We start from the raw sequence: 24,164 nt of genomic DNA, 5'->3' as shown, positions 1-24,164 counted from the left end.
AGGCGTATCAGATTCGACATACCAAAACCAAACTCCTGGTCCTTTTCCCAAGCCCCTGCCAAACCAACTTTTCCTATAGTCATCTTACCAGTAAACAGCAACTCGATTCTTAGAGCTGCTCAGGCCCAAATCCGTAGAGTCATTCTTGGCTTTTCCTTTTTTCTCATAGCCCACATCCAATCAGTTAGTAAATCTGCCTGCTCTCCCTTTAAAAGGTAACCTAAAGCTTACCACTATTTCTGCCTTAACCACTAACTATCCTTGTCTAAGTCACCATTTTCTCTTACCCAGATGATTTCATAGCCTAACTTGTCTCTCTCCTTCTACCTTTGTTCTACAGTCTGTTTTCCCCACAGCAATCAGAGTTTGTAATCCTTACAAAACATGAGTTAGATCATATCACTACTCTGCTCAAAAGCTTCCATTGATTTTTCAGTATCAGAATGAAAGCTAAAGTGCTTATGAGCTTGCAGAGCCCTATTTGAACCAGTACTCTATTGCAGACTTGCTGTTCCTCCACACCGGCTATGCTCTCACCTCAGGCTTTGGGCTTGCTGTATATTCTGACTGGAGTACTTTTCTCCTAGAACTCTGAATAGCTTCTTCACTCATTTCCTTTTGGTCTCTGCTTAGATGTCACATTATCAATAAGGCCTTCCTGACAACCTTTTGTAAAACTTTAATAGTAACTGTAGCATCACCACAGGGACATTATCTTTTACCCTTACCTGAAGTTTGCAGCAGAGTCTCTATAGATCCTGGCACCAAATGCCTGTTTTGAATTTTGGCTTTGCCACTTGCTGTGACTTTAGGCATGTTTTTTAACTTCTGTGATAATCTTCAGTTAATCAACAAAAAAATTGAGATAATAGTATTTACCCAGTAGAGTTGTTGAGAGAAATAAATGAGCTTACTCTAATAAAATGTCAGATACATGATGTGTTCACTTAATGTTAGCTACTTTCATTGTCTTCATGATTATTAATCATCAGCTCCTACTCTAGAATAGAAACTTATCAAGATCAGGGAGTTTGTTTCATTCTCTGCTGCATCACCAGCACTGAGGACAGTACCTAGTGTGTAGTAGGTTCTCAATATGTACTTGTTGAAGAAATGAATCCTTGCTGTAACTTTAGGAGGTAGAGTTCTTATCTGCTTTTTACAGGTAAGGAAATGCAGGCTCATATTAGTGGAGGGCCTCAAGTCTTTTCATTCCCAACTACAATGGAGTTAAGATTGTTTTAATGATGAGGAAGTATGTCCCTTCCTTATAAAATGGACTGTCTGGAAGAGTGCTATCATTCTTAGGGGTCAGGCAGTTTTTTTTTTTTCCCCTAGACATATAGCACTTAAACTGAAAACTAAATCTAAGTAGAAAAATATTAAGGCATTTTAAGAAGTTAGGAAGCACAAAAAGTTTGACTCTTAACAAGAAAGGTTTTGTGGAATGCCTGGGTGATTCAGTCGGGTAAGAGTCCCACTTTGGCTCAGGTCATGTGACCTTATAGTTGGTGAGTTCCAGCCCTACACTGGGCTCTCCGCTATCAGGGCAGAGCCCACTTCTACAATCCTCTGTCTCCTCTCTCTCTGCCCCTCGCGCCCCCCCCCCCAGTCGCAGCGTGCACGCTCTCTCTTTCCAAAATAAGCATTTAAAAAAAAAAAAAAAAAAGGGGGCACCTGGGTGGCTCAGTTGGTTAAGCGTTCTACTTCAGCTCAGGTCATGATCTCGCAGTTTGCAAGTTCGAGCCCCACGTTGGGCTCTCTGCTGTCAGCATGGAGCCTGCTTTAGATACTCTGTCTTCCTCTCTCTGCATCTCCTCTGCTTATGTGCGCACTCTCTCTCTCAAAAATAAATTTAAAAAAAAGAAAAGAAAAGGTTTTGTTATATTTGTCCAGTGGGTGGGACAAACTAAAGAGCTAATACAGCAGTTCCTTGCAGTCTGGAATATGGTACAGGCTACTGGCTAACAGACCTACGTTTTTCTCTGGTGATTGGCAAAAGACATGTTCTGAGAAGCTGTTGTTTTCTAAGTCCTCAAAGTTCAGTTCCTTTAACTACATACAAATGCTGGGAGATGTGCTAAGCCCTCAGGCTACAAGGGTAAAATTGTGTGTGTGTCTGTGTGTGTGTGTATATATATATATATATATGGAGAGCCTTGACAGCCTTGTCAGCAGATTCTTAGGTATTATGGGGAACTCTGGGGAGAACAGAAAGACACAAAGTAACTTTGACATGATGTATACAGTGTATTTTCAAGATAGTGGAGGAGGAGAGAAACCTTTCCAATTTGAATCACAGGGTCAGTTAAAGTGTTCCTTGCCTAATTTTCATTTTCAAAGACAGCAGAATACAATAAGGGAGGTGGGTGTAAATGTAGGAGAGATATGACCCATTCCAGCAAGTGTCTTTTGCATCGCATTCACCTTCCTATAGCTGCACTATTTTGGAGGATTCCTATTCCTGAATTAACTCTTCTGTCAGGTCGGGTGACCCATTAAGTCATCAAAAATAGCTGAAAAATTGGAAACTTAGGAATTAGTTTTTATGATTCTCCCTTTTACTTGTTATGTAATGTCAGTGGATCTTTAAAAGGGAGGGAAAAGAAAGAGGGTAGCTGATCAGCCCAGGTGAATGTACTTGCCTTAGAGAAGGAAACCTGTGGAGCTATCCATATGTGGCCTAGAGACAATGTAGTCTGATGATTAGGAGGAGTAATTTCTGGACTTTATCTTCCTTTTCTGTGACTTGCTAAAGCCCTTCTGGAAGCATCAATTTCCTTTGGAGAATTGTTCTGGATTTAATAGATAATTAGGCCTGGAGTTGCCATCACGGTTTTGTCATCTAGATCATGGTAACTTTGTAGGTCAGTGGCCAGTTGATGCCCCCAACTATGGCCTTTGAGTATCCCGGTCCTAGCCTTAACTCCAGGCCTTAACCTGGCCTAACTTAACTCAGGCTTTGGGAAAACAGGCCAGGGTTACTGGGCAAATGCATGGCCTGCATTGTGAAATGGAAAGGGTTCAGTCACCAGGCCTGTGGCGTTTGAGGACTTATCCCAGATCCAGAGTGCGCTCATGTAGCTTCCAAGGAAGGAACTCCCTCTGTGCTTAGCCCAGATCAGATAGCCTGTTGGAGTGGCCCTTGGTAACAAAGTGTGTGGTACTGGTTTCCTTGATGCTGCATGCAGGCCACTTTGGAAAGGGAAGAAAGGTGATTGAAATCCCCAGGCAGGCTTTGTCCTTTAGTTTGAGTAGCCAAACCAGGAATGGTCTAAACTAAAAGGAGGGGCCAGTGAATAGGGGAGGTAAGGATTCTTGGAGTTAGGCTCTGTGAACTAACCAGTTGTTCAGAGGATCTCTTCCTTTCCTCCATGTCCCTTAAGGTTTAGCTGGCATTTTCTTTGGGTTCCGTGCTATGGGACTGAATCTACTAACCTTTCTGCCCTTTTTTCCCTGCTTTCTCTCTCCTTGCAGAAGGAAAGCGAGGAGCCATTCAGGTTGTGCCTCTGGCCCTTTGGGTCCTTTGTGTTGTCTATCTTCTACCCTTCTCTCCTGAGCACAGTGTGTGTGTGTGCGTGTGTGTGTGTGTGTGCACGTGTGCGTGTGGACGAACACATGCATGCACACACACACGTGATCTGTGCCTCTGAGCTTTGACTCATGTAGATAGTCTGTTTTTCCTAAAAGCAGTTTGTGGGCATGCTCCATTTTTGTGTATGCTCCTGCAGACATCCCTGGAGCACAGTGTGAGAATGTGTGTGCCAGCATGGTGCACATTCAATGTAGCATGTGTGTGCTTATACTTGTACTCAGTTTGACTCCCCCAAACACTGATTGCCTTCTCTTCTATTTTGCACAGTGTTTGTCCATTTTTTGCTTGTTGCTGCAGGTTGGCATATGCTGTAAACCCTTGCTGAGCCCAGCATGCATACACTTTGTATTTGAGAGCAGGAATTGCTGTAGGCATTTTGTGCCTCTTGCCTGGGGCCCTAAGTGTGAATGTGCTTTGTGCTTCTGAGCAGGTTTCTTGGTCTGTGAACACAAGCTTCTGTAGACCTGTGATGTGGTTCCCCCATGCCATGTGAATGCATTGTATAAATCATGCTGTGCACTGGTTCTTGAAGACCGTGAGGGTTTGCTTTTGCTTGTGATTCAGGCCCGGGTGAACACTGAATATCCTTTTTCGAATGGGTGTGCGCACATGCTTTATCGCCCTGTGTGCAGGATCCATGATCACCTTGTGTTTCTCTCAGGCATAAGTTGTGTCTATGAATGTACCCGCTGTAGGTACTTTATCTAGACCACCTCTCATTCTCACAACCCTCCTTCAGTACCTGTGTGTGCATGCTCTATGCTTTTGTCTGCAGGCTTCTGCAGACCCACTGTCCCCTCTAAGCACAGGAAATGTGTATGATCTGAGTTTGTTGAACCCTGGTTCCCAGAGACTTTTTGTGACTTTGTTTCCTTAAGGTCAGTGGTTTCTGGCAAACATCTAATTTTAGGTAGGAAATAAAAATCTGCTCAGTACAGTGACTGTTTCCAAAGGGAAGGTAAGTTCTGTGTGGTAGGATCTGGGGATTTAGGGATAGGCTACCCCTCAAAAGCAACCTTAGGGGACTTGCATTATCCACTTCTGGTTTCCTTGGGGGCCTGGCTGTCCTTTTGCCAGTATCATCTCACCCACAGAACCAGGGCAAGAGCCAGATAAGGTAAAATGGGTTCGTGAAGGGCTGTAGTCAATAGGCAGATAAGCTTACTTAGAATCCAGACAACCTGAGAACGGTCTGAGAAGGGTCTTATATCCAAAGTTCATCTTGAGCCTTACTGCTGACCCAGGGTAATTCTTACCCACTTTTACATTACCCAACACCATGCCTGTCCTACCTCTCCCTTTTCTACTCTGTTTTACCTAATTTTATCCATAACTTCTCCCAGCCAGGGCCCTCCCAAAACTTTACCCCCTGTACAAGTTAAATACCTTACTTTGTCTCCCTTGTCCTAGAGCACATTTGGTCCAGGATAGTTAACTGGACCCCAGGTTTTAGGAGGCAGGAGAGTTTTGGGGAGTTTAGGGGACAAGAAGGGGGCACAAAGCCCCAGACCTGCTAGCACTAGCTCTGTTTGAGCCTAAACAGCATTTACCATTGGTTCTCTAGAAAGCCCTAGAAGCTTTGGAACTTTCTGTCTACACTGCTTTATTTTTTTTCTGTGTGTGTGTGTTTTAATGTTTGTTTTTGGATTTTTTGTTTGTTTTTGTTTCAGTTTTTTGCTTGTTTGTGGAGAAATGTTTAAAAACTGTTTTCAGGCAGTTTCTTCTTTGAATTATTTGGTACCTCAGTTTTCAACTTCTCATTGTAGAGCTCATAAACAGCACCAGAATGATAATCTAAGTATCCAACCTGCCCTGGGTTTTCTTGTCATATGTAGAGACCTTATCAAATGTAGAATGTCTGTGAGTTAGGGCTTCAAGGAACCTGAACAAAGTCAAATCACAAGATGAGATGGGAGTCCAGAAGGACCAAGTCACCACTCTGTGATAGCTAAGGGAATTTAGGAATATAACTAGAAGAAGGCCAGACTCTATATGAAGTGGTCCTTTTGCTTAAGCAGGGCCTGGAAGCCTAACTGGATCTTTTTGTTTTTTTGGCCTTGGCTTACTGTTATATATACCAGTGAATTGTGTGAGGGGGATAGAAGTTCTGATAGTTCTCACACTCCCAGTGGACCTTAGCCTTAGAGCTTGACCTTATATCCTTCCTATTCACTGGGGAGAAGGGAGACAAAGTAGCACTCATTTTGGCAACCTGCTTGTTGCTCTGGCTCATCAGGGCATTTGCTTAGACATCAGTCTGGCTATGTCACCACATTGTGTATGTGACCTACTCTTCTCTGAGATTCCTACTTTACTGCTTACTGCCTGGCCAAAGAAATATGGCTGTCTCCCATCTTTTCTAGGATTTAACTTTTTTTCTATCTCTTTTTAAAGATTCCAGACGATGGTAACCCCTCTCTGCCCCAGTGGCTCCCAGGAGGGTAAGTGATTCCCTACAAGGTTTCTAGGTTTCTGTGGATTTTACAGTCTCTCATGCTGCTTCTAGCTTCCCCCTGAGAAACAGTAGAAAACACTCCATAAGTTGGATCCTGGGAAAGAAGAGGCTCTGCTATAGGGATTGGTTGGTTCTCTGAGGAGAGGGAAGAACTTTGCAGATTGACTCCTCAAAGACAGAAGACAGAGCTTTATAGCATGGTTCCCCTGAAGCAGGGGAGGGAGCTTTGGGGCTTCCCTATCTTTGCCTCTAGAATTTGATTCAATGCATCATAGTTAGTGATAACCCTTTTAGGTATAAAAGAGGAAACTAGAAAAATATCTGCATTTGACACAGTTCTCTTTTATTCCATTGTTGATAGTGTAGCTGATTAGATTACTCTCTGGGCTCTGTCCTGCTTCAGCTGTTGTGAGTCACCTACTTACTCCATTCTACTCTTGTCAAGACATAAGTAGCATCCCTTAGGAGCTCTGTGTGTTCTGTCTGTGCTTCTTGTTTGGGAGTTTCACACCCATGTGACTGCAGCAAAGAGTCATTTTCAGCTGCTCAATTGCTGTCTATAACTGACTATTCCCAAGAGAGAAAAGAGTTTAAGTGCCCTCCCCCACCTCTCCCTGGCACATACACTGTCCATTATTTCTCAGGATCTTCCTTTTCTCCTTGTCCCATAAAAGACATAAGACGTATGTTCTTCTGACATAAGAATTTCCAGTGGCTGCCTTCTCTCCCTCATGATCAGGGAAGAAATAAGAACAGATCATAAAGTTACGTACTAAATTTTTACATACTCCTTTTCCTTGTGATTTTTGTGTGTGTGTGTGTGTGTGTGTGTGTGTTTTAATAGGTCATGGGAATAAGCTATCCTTCTCTTGTCTAAAGCTCATTTATGTTGCAAGAACCTTGAGTGGTGCATAGTATAGTTTTTAGAATTAGCCACAAACTTGCTACTTCAACAAGCCCTTCCTCAGGACTTTAGCTTTTTTTTCTAATGATTATAAAATACATACATGATAATGGAACATATCTAAGCTATTTTTAAATGGGGCCATGCATTGATTTTGTAAACGCCTTTCTGTCTTCTTTCCTTCAGCTTAGTCCTTAGAAGTTGTCACAAGTTGAGAACTTCCCTAGCTCTGGTAGTCTCATTGAAAGCAAAGTTCATTTCCTGTGCTCAGGAAGCTAGTTTATTAGAAATCAACATAGCAGCTTGTCTGTTCCAACTCTTGGCCTTGATCTAATTTATGGCTCCATTCTTTACCTATATAGCTTGCTGGCAGTACTTATTTTTCTGCAGCATGTCTCTTTTTAGATCGGTTATGGTGTACCATGTAACTATCTTACCACCTTCCCCATCTCCTTCTTTTCATTAAAGCCAAGTATATGAGTTCTTTTCTTTGAGGTTCGGAATGACAACTCCTAAAAGGTTGGAAAAATTTTGTAGTTCATTCCCCTTGTTTTATAGAATTGGCGTCAAGACCCAAAGAAAGGAAGGAATTTTGGCAAAGGACATAGAGTGAGTTAGTAGAAAAGTTGGGTCTAAAACCCGGGTTATCTCATTGTGAGAATGGTGTTCCAGGATGTTCTCTGTAATTTTATTCATATAATTATGGAAGAAATGGCAAAGAACAACAGAATGCATAGAAATGGTATAAAAGTTTTAGAAATCTCCAGTTGCTCCAACTGTAATTTTTTTTTCCTGGTCCCTGCTGATGTATCCACAGGGCTAGGCTAGACTTTCAGAGTCCTTTTATTGTTTCCTTCCTAAATTTTGTTTCTTTCCCCCTCTAAATGGTTATTTGGAAGTCTCCTATCCCACTTATCCTCCCTCCACTTGGTTATGCAAGCTCCTCTCCATGGAGACCTTTTTCTTCAGGATGCTTGAATGGACAGAAGTGGTGACTCTTTTACTCAGGATGGAGAAAGTCTCCTTCTACATATCATTAGCAGTCTTTCTCACGTAGGCAGCAGCTCTTCTGTAGAGCCATTCCTGTGGGCTCTGTTCTAGCACAGGCCAGGAAACACTTATCTTTGGGGAGCAGAGTCTGTGGCCTGAGTCTAGGGAGGGGCCCTTTTAACTACCAATTCCCTCCTTGCATTATGCAGCACAAGGGCCTTCAAGTAAACAGGTGCCTTGAAGTGTCCTTGTTGGATAAAAGATCTCTCTGTTTTTGGCTGAAATTATAGAAGGAAACATGGAGGGGCACCCCGAGAGCAGATTCCATTGCTCATCATTCCATGGTTTTATTTCTCTCACTTTGTGTCTTCCTTACCCCTCTCAAAGGCACATGGTGGAAATCAGTTCATCTTCCTCTGGGGAGAGGGTGAGCAAGGAGAATAGAACACTGAACCTGCCATAACAAGTCTTGACATATTTTCTTCTCCCCTTAGGCCAGCTGGAGGGCTCTATGGCATTGACAGCATGCCAGATCTACGTAGAAAGAAGCCACTGCCACTTGTCAGTGATCTGGTAAGTGACTCTTTGAAGACTTAGGCTATAGGGTTGGGGTATCTCCCATTAGGCCATGGCATATTATCAGGACTGGTAGTGGTCCATTTAGTGACAGATATTGGTCTGAAGATCAATCATTTAAAGCTTTACTGAGACTTAGTGATGAGACCTTAGTTGGACCTTATTTCCTTATTAGACCCCCAGGTTCTTCATTAGCTAAAGCTCCTACCTGGAACTATAGGTTGGGCCCTCAAACCTGGGTTATCTCAAACCAGAGTTGTCTTCTAGGTATCTTATTCATCTGGGTTTCTCTGTAGCCTCTTTTGATGACCTGGAATGGAAATTGCCTCTAGCCCTGACCTATATCATTGAGTTTAGCAATGAGTACCACTGATGCTACTCCTTAAAGATAAAGTGATGGTCTCCTCCCAAGACATAGACTTGCTGGAGTATTTTTGTGTCCCTAGTACTTAACTCAGAGTCTGGCACTGAGAGGTAATGATAAAAAAATTGTAGAATTGAATTGAAACAGGCTTAAGAGTTAAAGCTGATCTCAGGACCTCCAGGATGACTGGAAGCTCCCATCTTGGATTATACCTCCTGTGGCAGGATCAACTCAAGGAATTTTGCATAGCCTAGTGGGTAGTGAGGGGTGAAGTGGGGGCCAGGGTCCCCCACAATCCTAGAGCTCAAAAGCTAGAAGTTCAGTAAGACTTGAACCCCTTTTCTTAGTACCATTTTCTGCTCCTGTTTTCTGTCCCCACCCCCCATTCAGTCTATTTTGCTTTTTCTATGCACTCCTTTTCCCATTTCTCCTTCATTTCCTGCTTTTTTCCCCTCTACCAGTGTCTCTCTCCTTAGTTGGCTGAATGGAAATACCCTCTGCCATTTTCTCTTGTTGTTTTTTTTTTTCTTTCCTTCCTTTCTTTCCTACTGCTTGTGTATCTTTTCCTTTCTCTTTTTCCTCCTTTCTAATAAACCTCTCTTTTTACCATCAAGCTGGTTGGATGAAGATGAGTTTTGATGTCATCTCTTCTTTATTTCTTTATTTCGTTATCTTGCATCTCTTTTTTCTTTTCATACTTTTTCTCTGCTTCTACCCAACCCCACCTTTTTGTACACCAGCTCTTCTTTGCTTAACTAGTTGGATAGCAGTATCTTAGTCATGTCTTACTTTCATCCTCCATATTTTAACCTTGCCTATATTTCATTTTCTGGCATAACTCTCCTTAGAGTAGAAGCTCTAGGTGCTGGATAGCTGGCTGGATTGAAGATAATTTTTAGTGGATAGAGGCAGAGGGGGTTGGGATGTTGTACCCTACATGGATCAGACTACTGAGAAGACTACCTCCCAGTTGCCTCTGCTAGTTTTTTCATGCTTTTGGGGGTGGCTTTAACATCCTGTTGTTCCTTTCTCTGCTCTCCTCTGCACAGGCTATGGTGAGTGTTTCCAGAGCCCCTTTCCATCCTCTTTAAGAATCTCAAACCACCCGGGCCCTTCCCAACTGTTTTTCCTGTTTAGGCTGATACACTTCCTGCCTACCCAGTGTCCACCCTCCGGGAGCTGTTCTTAAAGCTTGGGTTTGGCAGATAACATGAGGCCCCTCTACACAAGGGCTTAGCTAGCAGAGCAGTCCCAGCTCTCAGACTTAACCCCCTGCCCTGGTTGATTTGACTGTGGTTATGTTGCCCCTTTAGCTGAGCTGAGTATCTTGCTCATTTGGGCTGCTGGCCTCTATAGCCACCTGGGATTGTGTGGGCAAGGGGTGGTACCCAGGGATAAAGGATAGCATGAAATTGTTCTCAGTGATGGTTCTTTGTGTGTGTGTGTGTGTGTGTGTGTGTTTATTTTTTGAGACAGAGAGAGACAGAGCATGAATGGGGGAGGGTCAGAGAGAGAGGGAGACACAGAATCTGAAGCAGGCTCCAGGCTCTGAGCTGTCAGCACAGAGCCTGACGCGGGGCTCAAACTCATGGACCGTGAGATCATGACCTGAGCCGAAGTCTGACGCCTAACTGACTGAGCCACCCAGGCGCCCCTCAGTGATGGTTCTTAAATGTGGCTATGTCATAGTTTATTCTATTCTTAATGATGTATTTCCTACTGTAATTATAAACTTGTCATTTTCCTTTGTCTTCCTATAAACAAGGGGTGGGAAACCTAAAAAGAGTGAAGGAAAGAGAGAGTCTTTGGATGATAGGTACCCTAAGAGAAGTGTCATTCTGACATTGTTAGAATAGTCTCCTAAGGGCCTTGTGTTTTGGATCTTTTTTTTTTTTTTAATATAATTTATTGTCAAATTGGCTTCCATACAACATCGAGTGCTCATCCCAACAAGTGCCCTCCTCAATGCCTGTCACCCACTTTCCCCTCTCCCCCATCGTCTGTCAACCCTCAGTTTGTTTGGTACTCTTATCACCTATTACCCATGGGTGATTCCTGTGAATGACAGTAAAATTAGAAGGTAGTAAGTCAAGCAGTCAAATCACTTTGGTCACTGAAACTCCTTTGCCAGGAATTTGCCAGCCCTTGGCAGTAGCCAGGGCTGACAGCCGGTCTTCTCTCATAGTCATTGGTCCAGTCCCGGAAGGCAGGGATTACTTCTGCAATGGCTACACGCACATCTCTCAAAGATGAAGAGTTGGTAAGTGACCCACGGGCTGTCATGAGTTCACTGGCCTAAAGACTGGTAGCCACTCTAACTGAGAATTCATGAGTGTTAGGCACACATTGTTAATGAAACAGATAAATAGCTTTGTGTCTGAGTTTTCCATACTAAAAGAGGCAAGGGGTCAGAACAGAGGTAAGCCCAAGTCTTATATTGGAGTATGTGACCACTGAACTCAGGGTTTTATGGTGGGCCTAGTACCCTCTGTTTTCCTAGAAAGCTTGAATGCTGGGAAAAGGTTCAGATGTAGCATTTGGGTCAGATCTCTCTTGGATGACCAGGAGCACATGACATTGAGGGGCTTCTTTCTTCCAGGGGCTTCTTGGCTGTGGGCTGGGCCAGGCTAGAGTATTTCCTTTATTGCCAGAGGAGAAACCAGGGTCTTGATTACCCTGCAGGGATCTCAGTTCTGGTATCTCTTAGAGACCTAAAGTTGCTGGCGGGTGATGGGGTATGTGTCTTTCAGAAATCCCATGTGTATAAGAAAACCCTGCAGGCCTTAATCTACCCCATCTCGTGTACCACACCCCACAACTTTGAGGTCTGGACAGCCACTACCCCTACCTACTGCTATGAGTGTGAAGGTCTGCTCTGGGGCATTGCCCGGCAGGGCATGCGCTGCAGTGAGTGTGGAGTCAAGTGCCATGAGAAGTGCCAGGATCTGCTCAACGCCGACTGCCTGCAACGTGAGTGTCCCTGTGGGATGAGGGGTATAGAGCAGGGGCAGCAGGCCCTCTCCCAAATAGTCTTGCAACAAAGAGCTCGGATGGCTCAACTATCATTCCTCTAGTCTACCTGATTATGAAGTTCTTTCTTTTTCAAAGAAACTAGGGTCCTGAGTCAAGGGGCATTGCCTTTCCAAATAACAGGTCTTACGACACACTCTTAAGCACCTTTAGGAAAACAAATTCGAGCTTTCTGTGGCCCTCTGGCAGAACTAGAATCTCTTCCAGGATTCAGATGATCCCAGAAGCTGTGCTTGAGTAATGTACGCACTGCAGTGGCCATATCGCTCAAATGACTAGAGCATGATTAATTGGGGACCAAAACTAATGGGAAGAGAGAGTTCTGTGAGGTTCCAGGCTTCACAGGAGAACCTCTTGAGGTATAGACTCTAGGACCCAGGGAAGGCAGCATTTATTCCTTGCCTATAGATGCAGGTTTTAGACAACAGTGCTGGGAACAGAAGTGACAAATGGATCAGGCAGAGGTCCCAGAGGAGAATGTGCCAGACTCCCAGGCCCTGACTAAATACATGATTTGTGCTACCATCATGGAGTGGGGAGAATAGGAGCAGGAAGAGCAACAAGTTTCTGCCGAAGGAGTTAGTAGCCCTCCAAGTTCTTGTCTCCTTGCTTTGTTCCTGCAGGACTTGTAACCACTGTGCCTGGACCTCAGGGGGAGCAGGGTTTAGGGATGTGGGAATGTATTTTCTTGCCCCTCAGGTCGTCCACATTTTACTCAGAGCCAAGTCATAGCAATGAAAACTTCAAGGATTATGGGGAGAAAGAAGGGTCACCTTTAGACTCAGAAGCACTTCATTATCCCAAAGAAAGATATGTGACATAAGTGGGGCCCAGGGAGAGGCCTCAACTAATTGTTCACTTAAAATGTCTTCGTTTGGAGGGCCCTAGATTGGTGCCAGTGGCATGGCTATAGCAGACATGAAGAAACAGGTAGAACAAGTCAGTGGAAGAGATGGGGCTCTGAAAAGATTGAAGATGAATGCTGGTGATGATTGCCCAAATCCATCATAAGGGGTTTCAAGCACAGGTGCCAGCAGACTCTTGCTGTAATTACTAAGAACTAGAAGCCAGGCAGGCTGCATAGGCTGCTTGCTGGAAACTTTCTGAAATGCTGCCCCATAGCAAGTGTGTCAATCCTTTCCTCAAGGGCCTTCCAGAGGTCCCAGTCCAAGAAAGTAGCAGTGTATGGGATATGCTAAATGGCAAGACTAGGATGCAACCCAGGTCATTTTCATTTATCAGAAAATATGTTTTGCCTAAGGCTTCTGTGAAGTGAGGAGTGGAATGAAATGCCCTTCTATGGCCTTCCCTGGACAGATCTGCTTGCCATCTTTTCAGGGTTAGGATTCAGATGTTGGCCTTAATTTTTGCTCCAGGTCTTGTAGAAAAGACCTACGTCTTTGGAGAATAGAGACAAGAACCAATCTGCAGAGCCAGTAAAGGAAGGATTGGCCCCTTTCTGACAAGCCCATATGATGAAATACATCAGATGAGTCTGCTCTGTTTTTCTTACCATACTACATATTTTCTGAGACTAAAGGCATTAGAGCCCTGAGGCAGAATCCAGTGTGCGCCATGATGAATTCTGGGATCTCTGTCATGGTTTGGAAGTCAGATGAGATTGGTGGAGTTGTCATGCCCATCCACCAACCCTCCCTGATAACTGCAATACCCATTGGGCATATTTTTGCCTTAAACTTGAAGGGTAACTCTCAACCACCACCTAGGGTAGAAGAAAGACAAGGTCATCTGCAGGCTGAGCTAAACTTTTTTGTTTGTTTCTTTTTTTTTTTAAATTAATTTTTTTTTTTTCAACGTTTATTTATTTTTGGGACAGAGAGAGACAGAGCATGAACGGGGGAGGGACAGAGAGAGAGGGAGACACAGAATCGGAAACAGGCTCCAGGCTCTGAGCCATCAGCCCAGAGCCTGACGCGGGGCTCGAACTCACGGACCGTGAGATCGTGACCTGGCTGAAGCCGGACGCTTAACCGACTGCGCCACCCAGGCGCCCCTGTTTGTTTCTTTTTTTTTATGAAAAATTCAGGAAATAGTGTAATAAACTCCCATAATAATTACCAAGATTGTGCTGCCCTTTGAGTTGCATTTTAAATTCCACTGGCCAAGCGTTAAACTTCAGCAGGTCCCATATTGGTGAACTCTTCCGAGAGCTATCCCAGTCTTAAGCTTCTTCCACTTCTCAGTGACCTCTGTTAAGCTGCATTCTTCAGCCTGACCCTTTGTCTGGTGGGTTGCCTATTGGTTATCTTTCTATTTCTGGCGATCCTTCAGGGGCTGCAGAAAAGAGTTCTAAACATGGAGCTGAGGACCGGACCCAGAATATAATCATGGCCATGAAGGACCGCATGAAGATCCGAGAGCGGAATAAGCCAGAGATCTTTGAAGTTATCCGGGATGTCTTTACTGTGAGCAAAGTGGCCCATGTGCAACAGATGAAAACAGTGAAGCAGAGTGTACTGGATGGCACCTCCAAATGGTCGGCCAAGATTACCATCACTGGTGAGTAGGCCAAGGTTTGAGGGGACAGGAAGGCCTAGACTATGGTGAGGAACCTGGGGAAGAAGCATCCTGAGTTTGAGGGAGCAGGAGGCTGGAGAGAAAGAAGGTAGAATTGAGGGAAGGAGGGCCTTACTGTTCATCACTCCTCCTCTCCTAGAGCCTGGTGCCATTGGGTGTTGGGAGAGCAAGACCAGCACCTACAAATGATATGAATGATAATGAAGGATTTGGTAACAATCTGATGTTATAGACTTGGTTAACAGTTTGATATTATAAGAGCTAGGGGGGTGGGGGGCAATGGTATAGTAGGAGATCAGGAAATAAGCTAGTGCTTTACTAGCTGAGTGGGTGTGGCTGAAGCACGTATATATCAATGTAGGGGAAGGTGGTCAGTTAAGGCACTGGTGAGGAGGTGGGATTCTTGGGCCAGCCTTTCACAGAAAGACTGGCAGCCCAGGGCTAAGCATAGATATGGAAGAGTGAGAAGATTCGTGTTCCTGTTCAAGGAGCAGATGGAGGCTGCTCTAAGATGGAGAGCATATGAGTAGTACTATGGAAGACTTGTGACTTCTAGAGCATACTCTGAAGCCTCATCCTTTATATTTGGGTTGCAGTGGTGTGTGCCCAGGGCCTACAAGCCAAGGACAAGACAGGATCCAGTGACCCTTACGTGACTGTGCAAGTGGGCAAAACCAAGAAGCGTACCAAGACTATTTTTGGGAATCTGAACCCTGTTTGGGAAGAGAAGTTCCATTTGTAAGTAACAGAGGGTTTTGTCTTACCTGGGACTATGTGTATTTTAGAAGCAGCATTAAGTCCTATTATCCTTGGCTTGGACCCTAAGAGGGATGAGGCAGGGCACCTGGTTGGCTCTGTTAGTGGAGCATGCAACTTTTGATCTTGGGGTCATAATTTCGAGCCCCACATTGGGTGTAGAGATTACTTTAAATAAATAAAAATTCTTTCAACAAAAAGGGATGGGCCAGAGGTACTGGAGAAGCCTATTTCTCATAGGATTCAGTTGGGCAGCAGTCATTTATTTTCTGGGTTTCTTCTCATGGGCTATTGTATCAGGGGCTCCTGGGAACTCCATACTGCTTTTTCTAGCGTTAGAAAGATTTTACTACTGCTCAGTGACAGCCAGGAACTGGCCACCCTGTTGTGTACCTTTCAGCCTTGCTATCCTGCCTAGGAAGGATTAGACTCTTCTGGAGAGTTGGGAAGCAATGTCTGTGTCCTCCAACTGGGTAATTCTGGCTTGAAGATAGAAATCTGGGATCTGGAAAAGTTTCTGTTTCCCTTAAAAAGCTCTGCTTTTTTTTCTTTCTCAGCTTCCACCCCCACTCCTTTTTCCATTGTCTTACTTTCTTACAGACTATTTCATAAGACAGTGCAAGATGGTTGTTGAAAAAATGTCAAGCTCTAGTCTAGGACACAGACTAAAGTGTGGAGAATCCAGGTGCTTTGTCACACACCTTATACCAGGACTTAGAATCTGAATTACCTAACGAACAGGCTGGTTATATAGAGATCTTCTTCTGTTGGCTCCTTGGAGAACTCACGTGGAAAGGGATTGAGGCCTAGTAAAATTGGCCTCGAGTCCAGAGGCAATAGTTACTGGGGGAAGCACCTATTCCTTTGAGAATCTGAGAGGTTCCTGCTTGAATTCTTCTTATGATGAATTTTAAATGAATTGACTCTGTAGTCAATTTTGCCTGCTCTCATCCATTTAGGAAATGATTTATTAAGCCCCTATTCTATACAAGACACTGTAGATGATATTGTGTATCTAAAATGTGTAAGACAGTCTCTGCCTTCAAGAAGCTCCTTGTTGATTTGGCTGTTTTTCAGTAGACCAACAGTTATACTATAATATTTTAATGGAGTGTGCAAAAATAGTATGAGAACACAGAGAAAGAAGTAGCAAATTCAGTCAAGTACAACTCCTGTATGAGGCAATAGGACCCACTAAGCAACTGTGAGGGAAGGAGAGCGTGAGGGGGGATCTGACCAAACTCCCTTTTCCAAAGCAAACCTCATAGAGCAAAATGACAGATCACCTGGGTTTTAAAGAATGATTGAAGTTCACCAAGCACATGCCTAGATGGATGGGGGGAGCTAGATGGAAAGCTAAGCAGATATGACCAGATGGACATACCATGAACATTGACACCTTTACTGACTCTGGGAAGGGAACTAGCAGTCATTTCCTGTGGCTCTGTAGCATTTGTCCAGGTGTTTTCCTGTTAGTGTTGTTGATACAGCTAGCTGCACAGGAAATCAGAATGGTCTCTAATTACTCTTCTGTCTCCCCACTTTTTGTGTCAAGGCAATAAGGAATGGTATGATAATGGTATGTAGAGCCACCCAGGCTGACACCCACTGTTCCCTGACTCCTTCATTTCATCTACAAGGCTTCAAGTACAGTTGATGGAGCTTTGGGAGGGAATTGGAAGTAATAAGAATGAGTGCTGCTTGGTTGGTACCTAACAGAGCCTGCCTATTTCTCTCACAGTGAGTGCCACAACTCTTCTGACCGCATCAAGGTACGTGTATGGGATGAAGATGATGACATCAAGTCAAGAGTAAAACAGCGGCTTAAACGAGAGTCTGATGATTTCCTTGGTCAAACCATTATTGAGGTTCGGACACTGAGTGGCGAGATGGACGTCTGGTACAACTTGGGTGAGGAAACAGGACCAGAGAAATTTTCTGGGAAGGGAGAGCATGAATGGGAAATCTGGGGGAAAATCCTGCCTACCAAAACCATCACTCAATCCCTAAAGCATACAGAGCCTGTCTTACCTGCAGAGAACTGACGATGAGTAGAGATGGGGGACAGAGGAGTGGAAGTGGCTGGAACTCAGTCTGGCTGTTCAGCCATTCTTCAGATTTCAGGACGCCCTTTAATCTTCATGCTCATCTCTAATGGTTTTAGCTCCCTATTCTCTTAATGAAATTAATATTGGAAAAAAAACCAAAAAATAAAAATAAATAAATAAAAAGAAATTAATATTGGGAATATTTGGGGGTATTTGTAGACTATGTGGTCGCTGGAGTGAGTTCACTCTGTTATGTGAACTTTGGATTAGTGCCTCTTTTTCCTTGGATTAAGCCAGGATGGGGGCTGTCTGCGCTATCTGTAGTTGCATTGGTGTCAATCTCTGGTCTTCTTTTCTTCCTAGAGAAGAGGACAGATAAATCAGCTGTCTCAGGGGCTATCCGACTACAAATCAGTGTGGAGATCAAGGGGGAGGAGAAGGTAGCACCGTATCATGTGCAATATACGTGTCTCCATGAGGTGAGCCAGCCTTTGGTAGATGGGGTGTCAGAAAGCAGTGCTGGGAAAGCCTTTGACAATAAATGGGATTGCGGGATGGTTGAAGATTTGGGGCCTGGTTTTTATTCACCATGCTACCCTGGACAGCCCAAGTAATAGTCCCAGCCTTTGTTCTCTTTCACTCATGTGAAGGCCTATTGGGCCACACAAGGAACTAGCGATGATTTGACAGAATTTCTTTGGAACCCTATTCATATTCTCCTGGACTTTACTACCAGATTTTGGTTTTATTTTTAATATGTATTTAACTATTTCCTTTGCTCTGTCTCCTGCAGAACCTTTTCCATTACCTCACAGACATTCAGGGTAGTGGAGGAGTCCTGATTCCTGAGGCTCGAGGAGATGATGCATGGAAGGTGTACTTTGATGAGACTGCCCAAGAAATTGTGGATGAATTTGCCATGCGCTATGGCATCGAGTCCATATATCAGGCCATGACGTGAGGCTCCCCTGGGGCTTTGGGAAGTGGCTTTTAATTCTTGGGGAGGCTAATGAAGGCGCACTGACAGGGTAAATAGGTCCTTAAGTGGGGTAGTATGCAGTGATTTGTTGCTTTCCTCTCTGAGCTGAGGTGAGGTGGGTCTATGCCCCAAGGCAAAGAAAATATATGTATAAAGGGAGTATATTTATCAGTAATTCAGGGAGATGATACTTACCTGTCTCCCCCAGAGTTCAGAGATAAGAAGGGCAAAAGGCATGAGAGGGTATACCAGGACAAACTTGCCCAAACATCACAGGCCTGAGGAGATGCAGCATGTGTGCTTATGTATATGTGTTTGATAGACAAGCTTTCATAGATTGGCCTGGATGTTGAAGAAGGCACTAAACTGTAGAAAAAGCAGCTGTGTCTGGAGTTGAGCAAGACTCCTATGCCAGAAAATTTTGCCTACTATGAAGAGTTTGTATATACTAGTATGTAAGAGTTTGTTGTTTGTATGTTGGTGAGGCTGCCACTAGAGCTGTAAGCAGAAGGTGACTATTACCCTGGACACGCTTCATTTATTCTACAAATTTTTATTGAGTTTCTTCTATGGGTCATATATTGTGTTAGGTGCTGAGAACACAAAGATGGAGTAAGATGAGGCCTCTGTGCTTGGGGAACTCAGTCCAGTAGGAAGGAGAGACCAGTAAACAAACAATTACAATATAATATGATAAGTGCTATGGTAGAAGTAATAACAGGGAATTATGAGACCATCTGTCTTTTAGGGGAGGCATGTGAGGGAAGCCATTGAAGAGTTGACACTTGAACTGAGTCTTGAAATACAGGAAAGGTGGAAGAGCATTTCTGGTAGGGCATGTGCTATGGCGCTGAGATGCAGCAGACAATAGAACATTCAAGGAATTACAAGAAATTCATTATAGGTGGAGAGAAGAAATACAGTGAGGAATGAGGTTTGAGAATGGCCTCCTTACCATTCCTACTCTGTTCATTCTCCCTAGATGATCTCATCCAAACCTGTGACCTTAACCAGTTCTTCTGGGTTGAGGACTCCATTTCTTTTTCCAGATCATACCTTTTCCTGAATTTCAGATCCATTTTCAGCTGCTTCCTTCTTCCAAATCAACAACATCTCCACCAAATATGTCTATCTTCCTATATTCCCTATTTTAGTAAATGGAACAATTTTAAATGCAGTTGTCCACACAAATTTAGGAATCAGCTTAAACTTTTCTTTCTTAATTACTACTGCCCTTTGACTTCCAACATCAAAATTCTAAAACCTCTGGATTCTATCTCCTAAAATTGTTTTTAATCTATCACTATTGCTATAGTGCAATAGTAACAATAACAATAATGATAATAACAACTCCCTCATACATTTCTTTATGTTCCAGGCATTGTTCTAAGCATTTTATGAATTTTAACTCATTTATGAGGGGGTACCATTATTTTTCCCATTTTACAGGTAAGAAAACTGAGGCATAGAGAAGTTTAAGTAATTTATCCAAAGTCACTGAGTAAATAGTGGAGCTGAGATTCAAACCCACTCTTGATCTAGAGTCTGTACTCTTAACCATTTCTCTGTTCCATTTAGTGCTTTCATTGCTTCTTTTCTGAATGATTATAGTAACTCTTCAACTGCTCTTTCCATCCTAGTCTTATCTGAGTCGCCCTCCAATTTATCATCAAAGGGGCCTTTCTGAAAGACTAATCTGATCATACTGTGCCTTCATTTTAAAATATACTATAGTATTGAGGGTAAACTGTTCTGTTAACTATTTTATGCTTCTTTTATTTCTTGGTATTCCTATATCATATACCTGAACAGTAGCCATAACTGAGGTTTTCCCAAATGAATCAATCTGCCATGAATATATTTGTCTTTGCAATGGAATTTCCCTTTGCCTGAACACTTCTCCATTTGATTACTTCCTACTAATCCTTTAAGATTTGGTTCAACCATCTCTTCTTTGAGAAGCCTTATTCTAATCCCTTCCAGCCCTCAACCATTCTGATTTAAGTGATCTTGTATGTTTCTACAGTAGTTTTGCAGAGCATGCCTTGGCTTATTGACTTTCTTACTCTTGCTTTCTCTGCCAGGCTATCACATCTTTGGATTCTAGCACCTAGCACAGGGCCTGGCACATGGTAGGCATTCACTGAATGTATATTTGAATGAATAAATTACAAAGATTCTTGCATGCCAAAATGATTGGAAGCTTCATACACACCAGTAAGCTCTTCTGATTATTTGTTTTTTGCTGCAATCCTTGAAGAGTCTTTGAGGCCAAGAATACTGTTTTTCAGGCACTTTGCATGTTTGTCATCCAAGTACATGTGTCCTGGTGTGCCAGCAGTGATGAGCACCTTACTGGCCAACATCAATGCCTACTATGCCCACACAACCGCCTCCACCAATGTCTCTGCATCTGATCGCTTTGCAGCTTCCAACTTTGGGGTGAGTGTGATATAAAAACATACCTACTCATTTGTTATTAATAAAGTTTGATTTTTCACAGTAGGTACCAGAGCTGCCACTTAGATAGATGAATTTATTTCCTTATGGGTATGTAGACTATGCTAATGGACTGTCCTTATTTCATTATGGATAGGCACACTTACTAATGAACTCTCCTCAGACATGGATAAATGAGAGAACGTGGAATATTACCACTATGGGGGGTGGGCGGGGGGCTGCCACGCAGAATCTCTCTAGGCCAAGAACTTGGTTGAGTCACTGTGTTCCTTAGTCCTGCAAGACCACAAGTGGACCTTTCTTAACATTATTCAGTTTCTTTCTGACTCCTCGCACTCAAGTTCATATGAGACTGATCTCTAAGCGATGATACCAGTATATTCCTTGAGCCTATCCCTTTTCTAGTGTTGGACTGTTTACCCTATCCAGGATGTGCCCTTTCCTGGTTTTAAGTTACTTGAGAAGTTGAATCTTTATTCAGAATATCACCTGACATAAGTTCAATATAAACTGAAGTCTCTTTGACCCACCACAAAGATTGCCTCTTTAGGAATAACATTACTGATACTCCCAAATCTACTGGTTCTCTGAGCCCTGTTTTTTGATAGTAACTACCTTTTTTTATTTTAATAGAGTCTTTCTATAGATGAATTAACAGCATTGATTAAGCCACTCAAATATGTGTCCCATTATCTCATCCCATTATATATTGACTTAAGACCTAGCGATGTATAATATAACCAATATATGAATTCTAGGAGTGCTATACCAAGTCTATAGGCATGTGATTCCACATTTAATTATATCTTTTCTATAAAAATCAACTATTAAAATGGTGTATGTTATTTATTTTAACATTTTAAAAAGTATAAACTAAGAAAAACAATATGGAATGGGGTGTAAAGAAAAGCCCTCTCAGGTCTGCTTGATCACCTTCCAAATGAATGAGTACTCCTCCCTCTTATCATTACTGCTAGACTCTGGCTACTTAACTGTTTTTGAGCTTCCCCAAGGTAAGTTAGGAGACCATAGACTCAGGAACAAATAAGAGAATTGTTTCAAGTTACCTTTTATTTGAATAAGAAGAGTTAGAGTCCCAAAGGAACGGAGTGGCATGGATCATCTCCTTTTGACTCTTACATAGAAAGAGCTGTTTCCTCTCCCAGGGGCTTCCTGTCCCCTTGTCAGTGTGAGAAGATCTCATTTGAGACACAACTGCTAAGAGATGGAACACGAGCCACCCATCCCACTTTTCCCTTATATTGGTTGTTCTTCTGCTGGACAGGGATGAGATAGGATGTGTCCCCAAACCAACGTCTCCTCCTCAGCCAGAGATGGTTCTGTTTCTGCTACAGTCTAAGGAACTCATTATTTCTCTCTTCCCTGTTATTTGTATCCTACCCTTAGAAAGAGAGATTTGTAAAACTACTGGACCAGCTGCACAACTCACTGAGAATTGACCTCTCTACCTACAGGGTGAGTGAAGACATGACTGTGAGGTGGGATAACAGATAATACTAAGCTCTTTCTAGAGAGACTATAGTCCAATCTTGGCTATAAATATTGAAGGCAAGGAAAATTGGTCCATGTCATCACATGTACGTACATGGCCAATGCCACTGACATCTGTGGTTCTTCAAACTCCAAGGAGCATGCAGTGTGTAAATAGCAGCAGGTGTGGCTAATTTTGTACAGATAGTTGGCTTTCCAACCCCACTGATGTCACTCCATCCAACTACTGATGACGTTCTCATTAGGGAGTCTCCTGAGGATAATCTCTTCCAGAAATGCCCCTTTAAGAATTAGATACTTAACGTTTCTTTTTTGTATTTTTCCATACTCCCCTTCTTTTTCAAGGGAGGTATGAGTAGCTTGGCTTGGGCAAGTAATTTGTAGCAGGGGTCATATCCATTCCTAGGATGGAGGGAGGAAATAGATGTACTAGGAGGGTGAGTACCTGGGACAGGGCAGGACAGGAAAATGGGCAGTTTCCCAATTCTTCCTAAGTTAGATCTTCTTAGAATGGCTTCATTACTTGCTTTAAAGTGTCGTAAATTTCCAGAACAGGCAATATACCCACGTTAAAAAGTAAGTATAAAAATAACCTCAAAGTCAAAAAGAAGTGGAGTTTTAATTATCTTGCAATTTCAGTGTCCTCCATTTGCATGAATAATGGAAAGTTGACTGTATATCTTATATTTGGCATATAAGTAGCCATTTGGAGTTTAAAAAAGCAATCCTTAAAATGGAGAGTGGCTCAACATCTCCCTTCAGCTCTTCTTGGCAGCTTCCTCCTAAAACTCATGCCAAGGGGAATGAAGTGAGGCATGGTGGGAAGGTCCTAAGGAACTCACTCCAAAAGCAGTTCTGCTCAGAACTCTGCCATCTTCTGGCTCTGGAATGTGGACTAGCTGGGGTCCCTTGAACAGAACATACACATCCTCGATCTCAGTCTGGTCTGTAGTGTGGCTCCACTTATATTGCAGAATATACAGTTAGATTATAACTTTTGAAGAACTCACTGTTTGGGTGTAAGAATCTTCCCCCAAGAAAAATGCGTGTATATAAGTTGTGTGTGTGTGTGTGTGTGTGTGTGTGTGTCTGTGTGTTCACTTGTGCAAATGCTCACACATTGCATGGGAAGTAGGGTTGGTGTAGGAAGTGCTGCTTTCTGGGGTGGGGATTATTAACCCCTGCTTTTGGCAAGGGCCTGTCTGTCAGTAGAAAAGAGAGGGAAACCTGTAGTTTTATAGATTTTTGTTCAGCTCAGCTGGGGAAAATTCCAGTGGGTAGCAGATAAGGAAGCTTTTGATTTCATTGCTTTTGGCAGGGAAGGCTTTCATATTTCTCTGTTCCTTTCTTAAATTTGCTTGATTTGCAACAGAATAATTTCCCTGCTGGAAGCCCTGAGCGGCTTCAGGACTTGAAGTCAACAGTGGATTTGCTGACCAGCATTACTTTCTTCAGAATGAAGGTAAAAGATGAACTGGGTGGGATGGTGATGGGCTGGGGACCTGGCCACAGGAACATGGAGAATAAGAATCACTGGGTATAATCTGAAGCTATAGTATTCGTCACCTCTAAGCCCACATTTCCATACACCTTTCCCTGAGTTACATCTGAGAAGACCATGGATCAACAGAGATGGGATGGGCAGTTCTCCCAATCAGCTATCCTAGCAATTTCATCCTTGGGCAAGGTCCAGGGACTCTTTGAGGGATGATGGCATCTGGAATAGTTTGAGGGGAGTTCTAGGAGGAGATCCTGCACAGGTGAGCAGGACCATGGACCCATATTTCTTTTATTAATTGGCAGGTGCAAGAACTGCAGAGTCCTCCAAGAGCCAGCCAGGTGGTAAAAGATTGTGTGAAGGCCTGTTTGAACTCCACATATGAGTATATCTTCAACAACTGCCATGACTTGTACAGTCACCAGTACCAGCTGGTAAGAGGTTCAGGATCAGGTGGGA

General features: G+C 43.2%; 1 protein-coding gene across 9 annotated transcripts in view; it reads left to right on the top strand.

Moving 5' to 3' along the window:
• UNC13B (unc-13 homolog B) overlaps positions 1-24,164 on the top strand; it is a 237,437-nt gene that overhangs the window by 192,271 nt on the left and 21,002 nt on the right. For 8 of the 9 annotated variants that reach the window (XR_009251620.1, XM_058694990.1, XM_058694991.1 and 5 more), the window contains 13 exons: positions 5,990-6,036; positions 8,439-8,517; positions 11,070-11,144; positions 11,635-11,854; positions 14,207-14,434; positions 15,049-15,190; positions 16,950-17,119; positions 17,620-17,735; positions 18,050-18,213; positions 20,527-20,677; positions 22,103-22,171; positions 23,580-23,669; positions 24,011-24,139. Coding sequence is in view for 8 of the 9 variants with exons in the window: in XM_058694990.1 (XP_058550973.1) it covers positions 5,990-6,036; positions 8,439-8,517; positions 11,070-11,144; positions 11,635-11,854; positions 14,207-14,434; positions 15,049-15,190; positions 16,950-17,119; positions 17,620-17,735; positions 18,050-18,213; positions 20,527-20,677; positions 22,103-22,171; positions 23,580-23,669; positions 24,011-24,139 (1,680 nt within the window). In the remaining variant the exon portion in view is untranslated. Of the gene's footprint in view, positions 1-3,477; positions 3,501-5,989; positions 6,037-8,438; positions 8,518-11,069; positions 11,145-11,634; positions 11,855-14,206; positions 14,435-15,048; positions 15,191-16,949; positions 17,120-17,619; positions 17,736-18,049; positions 18,214-20,526; positions 20,678-22,102; positions 22,172-23,579; positions 23,670-24,010; positions 24,140-24,164 lie in introns of all 9 variants that reach the window. The other variant, XM_058694993.1, reaches the window with a different exon arrangement.

Source organism: Neofelis nebulosa, chromosome 12 (genome assembly GCF_028018385.1).
Source record: "Neofelis nebulosa isolate mNeoNeb1 chromosome 12, mNeoNeb1.pri, whole genome shotgun sequence".
NCBI classification, from domain to species: domain Eukaryota; kingdom Metazoa; phylum Chordata; class Mammalia; order Carnivora; family Felidae; genus Neofelis; species Neofelis nebulosa.
This window is presented reverse-complemented; position numbering and strand designations above follow the sequence as displayed.